The sequence below is a fragment of the Notechis scutatus genome, chromosome 2 (genome assembly GCF_049901735.1).
Source record: "Notechis scutatus isolate UNSWTSFEM ecotype Mainland chromosome 2, rNotScu1.2, whole genome shotgun sequence".
In the NCBI taxonomy this organism is placed as follows: domain Eukaryota; kingdom Metazoa; phylum Chordata; class Lepidosauria; order Squamata; family Elapidae; genus Notechis; species Notechis scutatus.
This window is the reverse complement of record NC_142010.1, coordinates 226288644-226304674: the sequence shown is the minus strand read 5'-3', so window position 1 is coordinate 226304674 and position 16031 is coordinate 226288644. Positions and strand designations below refer to the sequence as shown.

The following is a 16031-nucleotide window of genomic DNA, read 5'->3' as shown; positions in this document are numbered from 1 at the left end:
AATTCTTCAAAAGAATTAGCATCAGAAAAATCCAACTTGTCAATAACTTGGAAAGTGAAAGGGATAATGTGCTCTCCTTATTTATTGCCAAAGTGTCCTGGTACAATCACATCTCTCTCCTGTGCTACGAGACTCAATAACTGTTAAGCGAACTAACTTCTTAAACCCATGTTTCTTTCAGTACACAGATTTTAGCTAGACCTTTCCACTAGTACCAATCAGGAAAAGCTCTAGCAAGTGTATGATCTATTATCAGCATATTTGACCTTGCCTTGTCTGAGCTTCCTCTATTATTTTGCTTGTCTCGAGTTGAGTCCTACTTTGTTGGAGTAGAATTCTAACTATGGACACTAGCTGGATCACAATTTATACACTACCATACCAACTATTTGTGGTATGCAAGGACAAACAAAAGAAGCAGGAGGAGTTTCAGGAATGGTTTTTATTGTTGTGGGTATAATAACAGACTCCTAAAAGCCTGTCAGAATTTTTCTCTATTACATTTTGGCCTTTTCTTAACTTCTCTCTTAACAGACATCTCTTCCCAATTCCCACTGTTCTTTCCATCACATTAGGTATCCATCATTTGAAAGTACAAAATCATCTATTTCCAACTTACCGAAAGAAATCTAGCTTAACTCTATATATATATTTATGTGTTTAATAGAAACATATCTAAATTATCTTTTAGATTTAACAAGAGATCAAAATAAAGTGAAGTTAAAATAGTTTTTATATTAAAAAGCAATAAAACCCAAATAGATTGAAGATGTTTTCACGCTTTACTGAAAATGATCAGAAAGGAGGCTAATCTAATTTACTATAGGAAGATATTTTGCAATTGAATCACTTTTGGGATATTTGAGCCCTTTCAAAATATTCTGTAAAAGCTCACTCTTTCTATGAAAATCATGCCCTTTGTTACTTGTATTCAAACATCTACTATTTAAACAGGAAAATATTCAGCAAAAAAACTATAATCCTGAAATATACCTTCTCCAATTTATCTTTGTTCTTGTAATTTTGTTCACTAGTCACTAGATCTACGGTAGCAACCCACTATTGTAAGGCAAAAAAAATATATCTGATATCCAATCAATTGATGACTTCAATCTTAGAACAATTCAGAGAAGAATAATTGAAATAACAACAATAATAACAATAATAATCCAGAATTGAGAAGACAGCAACAGACAGTAAGTGCCGCCTATGCAAAGAAGCTAAAGAAACAGTGATCCACCTAGTAAACTGCTGCAAGATCGCACAGACTGACTAAAAGTAGTGGCATGACAAAGTAGCAACAATGGTGCATTGGATGATCTGCAAGAAATACCATTTTCTGCAATCAAGAACTGATGGGACCATAAAATAGAGAAAGTAATAGAGTAAAAAGATAAAGTGCTCTTGGGCTTTAAAATTCAAACAGACAGGCACCTGCCACATAATACCTCAAACTTGCAACTGTCAATAAAAAAGATGAAAAAAATCTGGATAGTGGATATGGCAGTACTTGGAGACAGCAGAATAAAAGAGCAAGACCTGAAGAAGATAACGATGTATAAAGACCTGCAAATAAAAATAGAATGACTATGGCAAAAGAAAGCAAAGGTAGTACCAATAGTAATAGGCTCCTTGGGTGCAATCCCAAAATAACTGGAACACCACTTGAATACCATTGACATTAACAAAAATATATCAGTCAAATGCTGTCAGAAAATTAGGATCATATACTGTACACAGTTGATTTCATTTCGTATTTTAAGCTTGCATTAAAGAGCCTTATGCAAAAAATCATACACATTTTAATAGGATATAAAGGTAATTTAATCATTAGTATTTAATGATGCTAAGATTGAAGCCTATGAATATTTAGTTAAGACTTAGTGGTAAAACCCACTTAATACAGCTGAATTTATATCTGATTAAATGAGCATAACATTTTTTATCTTTTCCCATTCTCATGTTTCTTTGGGTTAAATGTTATATTGTATAAAATGTAATATAAAATCAAAACAAAATTATTTGTTGCATTTCTAAAATTCAATAGAAATAGATATATCTTGAAGTTTGTCTTGGAGTTTGTCGAGTCATTAATACCCAATCATAAGAATTAGGACACAGAATAATAGGGTTGGAGGGACCCTGGAGGTCTTCTAGTCCAAATCCCAACCTATGGCAGATGATCCTATATCATTCTGGACCTTCTTTCGGTTAGATTGGATGGAAACATTTGATCATAGGTAGAATAACAGAAAAGAATATGGTTCAGAACAATTTTGCTTCTATGATTGTCACTAATATACAGTACATATTACCAAAACACTGTGGGAAAATTAATTTGAACCACTCCAAAGCTGTACAAATGGAAAATAATAATTTGAAAGAAAAATATCCTGACCTTTAAAAAAAATAGGAGCTTTTAGTGTTAAGAAAGTATTTGTTGATATGGTTACCTATCAGCAGTCCAAGAAATGAACAAATAGTGACTTTATTATTCACAAAATAAGATTAACTGCAACTAATCGTTATATTTAAGCCACCAATAAAATGAAAGGTCTCATACTGATGCAACCTTTAATGTATCTAGTTGCCTTCTATTTTCATTCTGCTCTAATAACTTACCCACAGTTTTTAATTTTTTAAGTTAAAAACATCAGCCTGAAATTGTTTTAATATTTAAGTGACAGCCAAACCAGACATCATAGTCATCTATTTTTAATCAATATCCCTAGAATTGAAAAACAACCATATTTTTCTTTATAAAAAGAATTCATGGATCATGTTCTACATCTGGACCCTTAGTAAAAAGAAGGAATTGGTTTATTCTCTACATTTAATCAGAAAACTATTAGCAACAGTTCAGTATTTATGAATATTATGAATAGTCCCTAGACAGAAGAGAAATGTATACCAATGTGTTCATATATTTTATATAATATTTTGCATTGTTATAATGAGTTATTGACTTACACCAGGTTTAAGGGACTAAGGTAGTATTCCATAATAGCTCTGTGATTCATGTTTATTGTATATGCCTAAGGTTCATTCACCCCAAGCAATTTAGTCAATAACCAATTTTTATATATCTCCTTCAAAATTCCAAACTAACAATCTCTGCTCCCTTAAAAAAAATATTTTAGAAACAGACTAACATTTCCCATAGAAATCAATATGGGTGTGATCTATTAGCCTAAAATTTGAAGCACTGCAGTGCAGACATATTAAAAATATTGATTTCACAAGCTACTGAAGTTTTGATTGACTTTAATGTTTGTAAGCAGCAATAACAGAATTTCAATGAGTGAAACAAAGTTTTGATTAAAATTATAGATCTTTTAAAAAATAGACTGGTTTACTATTTAAAGTATATTAGATATTTTGTCACAGAGCAGTAGTAAGTATATATCTCACAAATAACTTAATTCATTGCATTATATACAGTATAATCAACTTTCAATATTATAACATTTCTTTACTACTTCCAACAAGGTCAAAATTTCATTCTTGTCTTGCTTGTTTGTTATGCTTCTTTGACTTTAATTTCAGAAATGTTAATTTCAGAAATTTAATCCCATCACTAAGCCTTAAACTCAACTTAAACTCAAGAAAATTTGTTAATATTTTCCAACTAATCCCACATATTTTAAAGAGTTTTATATTTTCTGTTTCATGTCTATTCTTTGTAAAATTATAAATCCACCAAAATGTCATGGAAGGGAACTTTTGTGCAATAGACTGCTATTTATGGTAAAGATTTTTTTTTAAAAAATAATTATTTTTATGTTCTTCTTACATTGAAAATAAAAGAGTAAAGTTCTAAAAACTGAGCTACTTCAACAGTTCTTAGTATAGATTTATAGCCAAAGATTTAAACCTTCACTGAACCCAAAAAGACCCTTTAAATATTTTTAGAATGATAAATTTAGAATTCTTTCTAGAAGGCATTGATAGCCTCTTACTGAAGAATTATGAATAGCCTAATGAATTGTTTAAAGCTCAAGGGCTTGAGCTTTTTTTGAACTGCAGTCTTTCATCAGATTCATGATTATTTTTGTAAGCAAACACAGGCCTATTACCCAAAATAAAATGATGAAACACCACTTCTTCTAACAAAACCAATTTCATGTGCCTTAATATATTTGCCTAATATCTTGGGCAATGATACTTCATCCCATTAGCCTTTAATGGTGAATTACAAATAGTCACTTATACCCAGCCTACAACAGCTAGATCATATAACCCAGAAACCTGAAGACTAGCCAAATCTAAACAAATCTAAACACTGCAGCAAATCTAAACACTGCAGCAAATATAAATACTGACTGTTGGTATGTTTGGTAAGCTTTCATTTATTTACTCTTTGTCCAGTGCAACATGGGCCACCTTTCGCCATTTTTTTCTATACTTTAATAGAACAAACAAGCCAGGCTTTTTGTAAAGGAATAAAGAGACATAAGTGTGACATCATCAATGCCAATTTCCAAAAACCAATGAAGCTTTAAAATAGATATCCTTGAACTTCAGAGAGGTACTGCACTGAACACTTAAACATTTTAATACTCACATGGCTTATATTGTGAACGGGTATTTCATTACAGCTTATTAATGTCAAGGTAATATTTATCTTATTATCAATTATTTTATTTATGGTTAATTATATGTTCTCCCTGAATTTCATTTTGCTTTTTATTCTATCTTTGATAACCTTTGTTATTGAAATAAGCTTGACAAATACCTGGCACATTAGATCAGAAATTCTGCATGTTTTTTTTTTTAAATTAAAAATTAGTTTTGCAAGTGATTTATGAAAATGAGGTTTATAAAATAATGAATAAAGACTAAAGCAGAAGACAAATTCCAGTTTAATTATTAATAAATTAGATTTGAATGTTTTAAATAAATTATACTGCAACAATACCTCCATCAAAGTTTTAGAGGCCAAAATCAGCAAATAATTTCTACAATTGACAATATTTATATTTATTGAACCGAACATTAAAAGGAATAAAAATAATCAATTTACAGATAATCTGTTCATATACCATTTTATAGAAACACACTCTTTCATCAGAAGCTTGTTTAACATTGTTAATTGAAAGTATCATAAAATTTAAATTTAAATTTAAATTTGCTTTTCAGGTTTTCTCTTTACAGTGTGTTAATTTAATAATAGATCTTGCACAAAAACAGTCACATGCTACATACCTTTAAGACAGTACTGTTATAAATTGCAGAAAGAGGATGGTATATATATTACTATGTAGGCCATTTATCCAATTAAATGCAATGTATTCTGGAATTTATTAGTGCATATATAGGATGCATATATGTGTATATATGCATCCTATATATGCACTAATAAATTCCAGAATACATTGCATTTAATTGGATAAATGGCCTACATAGTAATATATACAATACTTACTCCAATCTGATGGACAAATATATCTGAAAATATAACCTATAACTTTCAGAATTTGTCATACCTTACAAAATTGACTACAAATTTCCATTCTATGTGTAGCACAGTATTATGAGCTCCTTTTATATATTTTCACTACTGTATGCAATCTATTCCATAAGCTAAATAAATTTTGAATATTTCTTGCTTTTAAAAAAATTACAGAACCTCAAATGATTTCATTGCCAAAAACAGAGGTTTATTTATTTCACCAGTTAAGATGCTTCCTTTCATTTGGAACAAAGACTATCTAAGGTAATAAATGAAATAAAAAGATATTAAAAATGTAATAATAAATATAAACTCAGAAATAAAACTCCCATGGATATAGTACAATGTAACACCAAAAATATCAATAAAACAGCAGCGTACTAATATACATTAATTGAAATCAATTTGATACAAGTTTATTTTTCAAGCCAATCAAAGAAGCCAACCAAGCATACCTTAAGTGTGAGTATAAAAGACTTCTGGGGTATTACTGAGAATCAACAACCTAGCTGACAAAGTAATGCCTCTGATACTTATCTTAAAAAACAAGCAGTTCTGTGAATACATATAATTCTTCAAAATGCTTGGCATCAAATAACTTTACATGTTTCATGCTTTGAGTGGGTTCTGGAACTGTCCTGGTACTTTATACAACTAGTACATGCAAGCTATTACTACAATAAGCACACAAAATGCTGTATTTTGCAACAGTTGGAATTCCTTAAGTATCTTCAAAGACCTATATAGAATACCTTCCAAAATTTTAATCTAAATATAAGCAGCATAAGTATAATATCCAGATCTATTTTTTTCTAGAATGGATTAAAGCTTGTATATACTAAAGTGGAAAAATATGTCCCATCACTACCTGCCCTTTTACAAGCTATAATGAGTCAAAAAAACTTCCAAGGTACAAATGTGACCTTTTATAGAGTGTAACTACATTCAGAACTGACTGCACCTGCCTATCCAGATTACTTAGTGTTTCTGCCTGCAGCCCCTCTTTGCTGTGTGGCTTAAGCCATGGCTTCTCTGCACCATCAGTCTCCATACATTATTTAAAATTTCTTCAGCTTCTTGAAAATGTAGTCAACAGGCCTGCACATACTTCAAAATATATGTTGGAAGACTGGATAGTGTTTGATATATATCTATTGGAACACAAGTTGGCATTTTATCTCCAAAATACAATGCAAACTGATCACCTTCAAATAGACTTAAATGCCGTTTCAAGTAGAGCCTTACCATTTGAAATAGCCCCACTGGGTTATAATATGTGGATGCACACAAAAAGAAATAAGAAATAACATAACTTCCCTTCCATTAATTCTTACTTATAAGTCTTCTACTACTTACCCTCAAGTAATTAACACAGTTGTTTCATTTTCTTCAGTCTTTAGAATCTGAGAATATGGTATAAGGCTACTACACAGGGAGTACTTGGGTCATAACCATTCATTCAGCAGCTGTTCAAAGTTAAGGTGGCACTGAAAAATGCTATTAACGACAGGTCCTTTGGGTTTTAGCTATTGCAGTGTGCCCATGGTCATGTAACTGTATTGACATTGTAGCAAGCTACAGTCATATGATCGTGATTTCCAATGTGGCTTCCCACAAGCAAAGTCAATGATCATGTGAGATCATCTGGCATGATTCTTGTTTAATAAAGTAGCCAGGACAGCCATAACTGCTAATGAACACAATCGTTTGACATTGTATTTTATGACCAGATTGCTTAGTGACAGTAATTCTGGTCCCAACTGCCATCATAACCTGAGGACCACTTATACTGTTTATAAACAGTTTGAAAGCCATTTATTTTAATTATTCTTATGGTGATCTTTTCTGGATTTGGCAAGACCAGCCTGTAGATGAGATAGTTGGATTACTGATGTACTGGTCTATGGAATGCTACTCATAAACCCTATGTCCATAATGTTTGGTGGTGGTGGTGAATGATTGGCAGACCTAACATATATTATTGAGATGTGGCTGAGCAAAGTCAGCAATATTACTCTCTTTGAATTCTATCTAGCAGGCTTTTTGGTCCTGTTCATACCCTCAAGGTCAGGAGTAGGGAGAGCTGTAATATTGCTTTATTGGGAGACCTTATCTGTGAAACAGGGTTCCTATAGTGGCAGGTTGTTAGTGCTTAGGTATTAAGTTGGACCACAGAAAAAAGCCAAGGTTGGTATATTGGTTACCCTACTGTCCAGCAGGGCTCCTCCATGGGCTTCTGGACTTGGTTGCTGGATTGGTGATGCAGATTCCTTGTCTTTTGATTTTGGGGACTTCAACCTCTATTTTACAGATGCAGGGTCAATTTTGGTTGGGACTGAGTCTTTTCTAACACAATTCTTGACATCTTTGTGCCTCCAATCCTCCAAGGGGGAGGTAACTTCCTGAACCTAAATGATGGCTAATGTTTTATTGTAGTAAGAGATAATTTTGGTAGCTTTGAAGGAGGCTGTGGTACATACCCTCCTTGAGGTCCACTTTGGATCCAAAGGTACTGGACAGCTATTGCTGAGTCTCAGTCAACTAAAGAGCGCCACAAATAAATTAATTATTTGGACTGTCTTCAATCAGGGTTCAGACTCAGAAATGGAATATAGACAAGTACGGATTTAATAGATGTCAGACAGTACATGCATCCTAATCTTTTTAAGGTCTCCGTAGTCTTTGATATTTTGATTCTGGTATCCTTCTGGATACTTGCAGAGGTTGGAAAATAAGGGCACTATGTTGCAGTGGTTCTGCTCCTTCCTTGGTTGCTGGTTCCAGTCAATGCTGGTGGGATAAGAGATCATTCCAATGGCTACTCCTGCATAGGGTGCCACAAGGACCAGTTCTCTTCACCTATTTGGACATTTACCTGAAGTCACAGGGACATTTGGAGTTCACTAACATTGATATATCATACTCAGATGTACATTACTGTCCCAAACCAGGCTGGTAATGCTGTTGTAACCTTGTCAGTGCTTAGAGGTTGTAAAAATCTGTATGGAGAAGAACAGGCTTAAATTGAATCCTGGTAAGATGAAATTATTTGTCTATTAGGTTTCCAGTGATTTATTGGGATGGGAAGAGCAAGTGTACATCTCCTACTAAAACTGCAGGTAGAGGTATGGCTGGTGGGGAGGGGGAGAGCTTTCACCAACTTCACAGGATAAAACCTGCTGCAAACTACTAGGAGGAGGCAAAACAAAACTGCATTTTTGCATTGAAACTGACCTGGCCAGTTCAATCTACTCCAGATAAATTATTAGTAATTCTCTATTTTAGGGAGATGAGGGCCCAAGTCCTGATGACTGCACCGTTCTTTGGGATAGCCTCCTAATGGAATCTACCTCTCTTCTGACAATAGAGCCCTTTAGGAGGACATTTGGGCTTTATTCCATCTTTGGTTTGGTTGATTTAATTTTGTTATGTTTCTTATCTGTAAACAATGAGAGCCCTTAGGGGTTCAGCAGTATATAGATGTAAAATAACAATAATCATTTAATATAAACCATAAAAAGTCACAGTATCAAGGAATAAGTAGTAATATTTTATTTTAAGATTCTCAAGCCTTTTAGATTTGAGGTATGCAGAACTATGTGAATCTGAATCAGGACCAAAATACTGTGAATATAAAAGTTGAAATTATGTTTTACTTAATTGTACATTAAAAATTGGAATTATCTAGCTATTATACATAAAAACAGCTTCCAAGTAACATTTGGTTGCATAAATTCCAGAGTAAACTCAACATCAAGGCATAAAATGTCTGGTAATTAAAAAAAAACTACTCACAGTGTAAAGCAAAGCTTTGTGTTATTAAAGCAGGTGGCTCTGACATCTGCAGTTACAAGTCAATTGAGAGTGTTAAGTTCTATCAAGAATTACTACTTTCAAGCATGGCTGGTGATTTTGGATAGCAGCACTTTATGAAACCTTCAATCAGACTGTTCTATCACTACACATTTTCTAAAGCATCCCTGCTGTCAAAATTTGCAGGAGTTTGGAGAATCTGACCTTTAAGAAAGGTTAAAAATATTGAAGATTGCTTCTGAGCAATTCTATTGAATATTTTTGTTTCAAATAATAAAAATAATTGTTACAATGCATAGTTGGCCCACAATTCAAATAATCTTTATGGTTATTTGCTGAACAACAATTGTATAAAAGCAGCCTAAATTATGAATCTTGTCATATGAATGATATGAGAATGACTGCAAATGTGAACACGCCAAGGAACAACCATGCTGAATCCAGTGAGATATATAATTAAAGAACAACCTAAGTATACTGTTAAAAATAAAACATTTATACTGTATAAAATTTCAGATTTGAAATGTAGCCTATTTTTTAGGACGCCATGCCATTGGGAAGGTCTCTAACTTTGCCATATCAAAATGGCAAAGATATAGAAAGTCAAATCAATTATTGGGAAAATAATACTAATAAATATTAAATGATATTTGATCTAAATATCTGTAAATACACATTTTTAAAAATTGTTTCTAGGCTTGTAGGGAAGGTATATTTGTTTCACGATTTCTCCTCTGAACTTTGAATAAGCTGCCCAAAATAAAACATTTTCTTCAACTCATGTTTGTAATTTTCTTTATTCACTGGCTTGATAAATGAGAAAGACAGCCATCAATGGAACTATGTGTATAAGAGTTTCTTGGCATTTTTAAACCTTTATTTCTTGTCTGTTTTGTACGAAAAAAGAGAAGTGGCAGGTCTGGAAAAAAATTATTTTTTAGCTTTTCCTGAACAGCTTATACTAAAACCTCTTAGATTTAAGTATGGTTACTATTCTGGAGGACTGTTTGGAAGTCCTAAAAAAAGCTAAGTTTTGGCTTGCCTATGCTTATTTGATAGGGAAAATTTATTTTTCCCACCATAGCTTTTTAAAAGCCTTTCTTTTAAAAAAGATTTCTTTAAACACTCAATGAAGAAATTGTAGACATATAAAACAACATAAGTGCAAGAAATATCAAAAGGCAGAAAACATCATCATTACTTCTAATGCATCATTGAAGAACTCAAGGGTTTACTTATCACTAGCTTGGACTGTGGTCTCATCCATACTTTGCTTCAAAAACCTGATAATACCACTAGTCACTAGACTGATTATTGGACTGCAAAGGAGATGTCTGCTAATTTGGTTGTTGGCAGACATTTTATAAAGCCATCAGTTTCATACTTGAAATAATAGGGTCTGTTGTAAAAATGTCTTCCAAACAGAGAGGGCAAAAATAGACCAGTCATTGAAGTCTACTGCTTATAGGAGATATCTCATCTCTTCCACTTGACAAGGTTCTCCTTGTACACCTCTGGCTTTAAAGCAATAAAATCCTAAATACAATGCTTTCTGATTATCTCCTTCTAGTTTCTATTATGCTGTTCATGACTTCAGAGAGAACAAGAAGTGGTTGGGGTGGTTGAGGTAGGATAGCTCTGGTTGGTTGATATGTTCAGCTATTGGTTGGTTAGGCTGATCTGTAATTATGTTCCTATTAAGCATTAAATTAATGAATCCCAAACAAAGCTAAATATATTTCCATTATTACATGGAATTGACAAATAGTAACAAATAGACACTGCATGGGACATATTGGAGTGGAGCATGCCTAGGTTGTGGAATATTTGACATAATTTAACATCCACTCACCTTATCATGTGTTCTTGGGATCAATGAAATTTGAACGTTACAACAGGAAAGCATATGCGGTGTCCCATGACTGATTATCATAGTGAATAAAATTTTATTAACTAAGTAATTGATACATTACTCTGACTGTTAGCTAATTCTCCTATAAGAAATAACAGCATTAAATTTTTTAATTAGGTTCTATGAAAAATAACCTGCACACAAAGAGGTAGTGAAAATGATATCCTATGGTCTATTGTAAGAAAACCACATTTGAACTCACATCTCAAGAAATGTGGGGAAACTAAAAAATATAATAAAAGCAGTCCAACACAGTACTACTAAAAAAGAAAAACAAGAAATCCAAGAAGAAACCAGGATAGTTGCACAAAGATGTCTCTGATAAATTGAAAGGCAAAAAGGATAATTACAAAAAAATGGAAAGAGGGACATATAACTAAGGCAGAATATCAGCAGATAGCCTGAATCTGCAAAAATGAAGTCAGGAAAGCAAAGAATCAGAATGAACAAAAACTTGCAACGAAAGTCAAATATAATTTTTAAAAAAGTTTCTTTCAAGATATAAATAACAAGAAAAAATCAAGGAAACAGTTGCTGCATTAAATAGAGAAGATGGCAAGAAAGTAATAGGCAGTACAGAGAAACCAGAGCTGCTTAGCCCATTCTCTGCATCTGTCTTCACACAAAAAGAAACTGTAGCCCAATCTACCCAAACCATAACTGTAAAAAACAGCCTAGAAATAAAAATTAAAATAAGCAAGAAAATGGTAAGAGAACACCTGTCTATCTTGATGAATATAAATCACTGGGACCTCACAGATTACATCACAGAGTTATGAAGGAGCTGGCAGATGCTATTTCAGAACCATTGTACCATACAGTGGAACCTTCTGACCACAACCAAATCAGGTGCCAACCAAAAAATCCGCTAAATGTTTCACTCTGGTTGCGAACAGATCCTCGGGTGGTGATCAAATACAGCCATGGCAATTTTCCCTGCTGCAGCAATTTCCCCTTCTGAACCATTTTTCCCTCCACACAAGTGCAGTCAGTGTTGCTTCCGGTCATGACCAAATTGGGTTGTGACCAAAGTTCTGGAATGGATTATGGTCGTGACCCAAGGTTCCACTGTATCTTTAAAAAAGTGTTCCTGGAGCACTGGGAACTACCAGAAGAAGTGGAAAAGAGCTGATGTGATTCCCATGTTCAGAAAAAAAAAAAAAAAAAACCAGACACAAGAAATTATAGACCAATCAGCCTAACATCAATACCTGGAAAGTTCCTGGAAAAAATAATAAAAAAACAGATCTGTGAACATCTAGAACCAAGTAAAGTTATAACTAGAAATCAGCATGGGTTTATTAAAAACAGATCGTTGCCAAACCAATCTTACTTCATTCTTTGACGAAGTGACTAAATGAGTAGATGAGTGAAATGCTATGGACTTAGACTTCAGCAAGGCATTAGACCAAGTAGACCACAACCTATCTAGGGATAGACAGCATCACTACCAGATAGACTTGTAAATGGCTGACAAACCATATTCAACAAGTAGTACTTAATAGTACTACATTTACATGGAGGGAAGTAAGCTGTAGGGTAACACAAAGTTCCATCTTAGGCCAAATATTCTTCAATAGCTTCACAAATGACTTAGATGAGGGAACAGAAGGGAAACCCATCAAATTTGCAGATGACGCTAAGATGGCAGGAATAGCCAATACCCCAGAAGACAAGTTCAGGATCCAAAAGCATCTTGACAGACTTGACCAATGGGCTCTATCCACCAACATTTTCACAACAAATTTAATGTGGAGAAAACAAGGTTTTACACCTAGATAGGAAAAATCAAAGGTACAAGTACAGATTAGACGAAACTGGCTCAAAAACTGTAACTGTGAGAGAGACTTTGCAGTCCTAGTGGATGTTCAGTTAAATATCAACCAGCAATGTGCGGCAACAACCAAAAAAAGCTAATATAATCCTTGGTTGTATAAACTGAGGCATAAAATAAAAATCATGTGAAGTATTAGTACCACTTTATAAATCTTTAGTAAGACTACACCTGGAAAACTGCATCCAGTTTTAGTCACATTACAAAAAGTATGTTGAGACTTTGAAAAAAGTGCAAAGAAGAGCAACTAAGATAATTAAAAGCCTGTAGACAAAAACATGTGAAAAGGGGTTGCAGGAATTGGGTAAACCTAGTCTAGAGAAAAGAAGGACCAGAGATGACATGATAGTGGTATTCCAGGATTTAAGGGGCTGCTGCAAGGAAGAGAGGTCAACTTATTTTCCAAAGAACAAGAAGGCAAGAAAAGAAACAATGGATAGAAACTAATCAAGGAGAGAAGCAAACTGGAATTGAAAATTTCCTAACAGTGAGAACAATTAACCAATGGAACAGCTTGCCTTGTGGGTGCCTGAAATGGTATAGGCCAGGGTCTTTTGCTTGAGCAGTGGGTTGGACTAGAAGACCTCCAAGGCCCTTCCAACCCTATTCTGACCTTCTTTTAAAACCTTGATCTACTGTGAGCACTCTAGCAATGAAACATGATCACAATATTCAGGGGTGGGATTCTACCAGTTTGGACTGGTTCTATAGATCCAGTTGTTATGATTCTTCACGGTTCAGAGAACTGGCAAATCGTGCCCCTGGCTGGCCCTTCCCTTTTCCGCCTGCCTCTCCTCCCAGTCAGTCCTTATCGTGCATGTGTGACATCGCGTGCATGCCCAACATCGCTGACTGCATTCTCCTCGCCCAGTCAGTCCTTAAGGTATTTCTTTCCCCCACTCACAATGATCAGCTCTTCCAATAATCAGCTGTGCCGGGATCCCCCTTGCTGTCTTACTGCTTTGCCAGAAGGCTCCCCTGAGGCCCAGAAGGCCCTAAAACGGAGCATGGAGGGGTGTTGTGTGTCCCCCTGGCTCTGTTTTTTGCCTTCCTGGGCCCCAGGGAAGATTCCTGGGAGCAAAAACACCTACCCAGGAAGCTTCCCTGAGGCAAGAAGGCCCAAAAATGGAGCACGGGGGTGGTGGTGCTGTGCACCCCCCCAGGCTCCATTTTTTTAAATTCCTGGGCCCCAAGAAAGCCTTCTGGGAGCAAAAACATCCTCCCAGGAGGCTTCTGAGGCCCAGGAGGCCTAAAAACAAAGCATGGGGGGAGCTGCACCTTCCCCAGGCTCCGTTTTTTGCCTTCCTGGGCCCCAGGAAGCCTTTTGGGAGCAAAAACGCCCTCCAAGGAGACTTTCCTGAGGCCCAGAAGGCAAAAAATACAGGCGGGGGGTGTTCTGTAAAAAAGAAGCTATGCCCACCCAGTCACATGGCCATGCCCATCTAGCCATGCTCACAGATCGTTGTTAAAAAAATTGAACTCCACCCCAGTTATATTTGTCTACGTGGGGGAGGAAGACCTCACAAATATAACTCATACCATCATAATCACATGTCTGGATTATTATAATACACTCTATATGAAGCTGATCTTGAAGAACACCCAGAAATTCAATTATTACAAAATATGGTGATTCTTTTATTTGTTGACACTTATTACCAAAAACATTATACCTTTGTTCAAACTATACAATTCAAGCTGCTACTTATTACCTCTAAAGCCTTGGTTTGAACACTGAAATTCTTGTAGGAACACCATCTTTATTTGTAAAAACTACTAATAAACCCCTTAGAGTAGGGTGAGACACTATTAAGATTGGGTTGTGTTTTGTCTCAAAACTGTATTTTATCTCCTTGCAAGGACAGTAGAAAGGTTTTGCTTTTACTGGAACACCTGTGATAAACACACAGGTGTTCTAAGTCCAAATTTATAAGGGAAAGATGTGTCCGGCAGAAAAGTTTGTTAATGCTATATGGTTCTGTGTGTATTGTTTACATATCAAGATAATCAAAGGTGCTGAAGGAAATAGGAGAGGATCTTGGACAGAAATAGAAGAGGCCTAGATGAAGGAGGGATGTACAAAGGGTGACCTTAGAACAAGGGTCTTCAAACTTGGTAAGTTTAAGACTTGTGGACTTCAACTCCCAGGATTCCTGAGTTAACATGACTGGAGGAGGAATTCTGGGAGTTGAAGTCCACAAGCCTTAAAGCTGTCAAGTTTGAAGACCCCTGCCTTAGAAGTTCTGGAAGGGGACTAGGTCCTAAAGAGTTAAGATTAGATAATGGAGAAAAATAATTAATTTAAGAAAGAAAAACTGCAAGTAGCAGATCAGAAAAGAATGATCCAGCTACTGGCATTTCAAAATCCCTTGGACAAAATGATTTTTCCCTACCTCCTGTTTAATTTAAAAAAGGGAGCAGGAAGCAAAAGTAAAAGCAAAGTTATCTAAAGAAGGATATGGCATAAATCCATGTTTTAAGTTTAGCAACTATATCGACAGGACAGTAATTGAAACAATTAAAAAAACTTCAAGGAAGTTCTGCAAATAAGTTTATATTAGATTGTTAAGCTATGTTTGTACTTAAAACATGGTAACTTGAAAATAGATAATCATATGCATTGGAAGGATAAGCATAAAATATTTACTTTACTTGCATTGCAACAATAAACACCACTTTAATTGGAAGGAGAATATTGTATATATGGATGGATCAGTACTTGCCTCTTTTCCTCCAACATCTCTTTCCAAAATATATATATTATGGAAATTCATAACTGCTATTTTTCTGTGAAATTGCCTAAACTCTGGAAAAGCCTGTACTTCAAAGGACAGTGACCTTCAGGAAACTATTAAAAATGAAGTTGTTCTAGAGGAATTATAGTGATTTATGATGCCAAGAATTATTGTAATTGTAATTGTGTTTTTAATGATTTATGGTTATTTATTTTAATTTTTTCCATGGATATTTCATTTTAACTTTGGTTATTGTGAACTATCAGGAATTTGAAGGCTGCAGTA

General features: G+C 34.6%; 1 protein-coding gene across 14 annotated transcripts in view; it reads right to left on the bottom strand.

The window, feature by feature from the left end:
• Positions 1–16031, bottom strand: part of ARB2A (ARB2 cotranscriptional regulator A) — a 219307-nt gene that overhangs the window by 47186 nt on the left and 156090 nt on the right. The window contains exon 11 of one of the 14 annotated variants that reach the window (XM_087958184.1): positions 8059–8327. The exons of 11 other annotated variants lie outside the window; for them this stretch is intronic. In XM_087958184.1, coding sequence (XP_087814310.1) covers positions 8308–8327 — 20 coding nt within the window. In that variant the 3' untranslated portion in view covers positions 8059–8307. Of the gene's footprint in view, positions 1–8058; positions 8328–16031 lie in introns of those variants that run through there. 2 more of the 14 variants (XM_087958181.1, XM_087958180.1) reach the window with 2 other exon arrangements.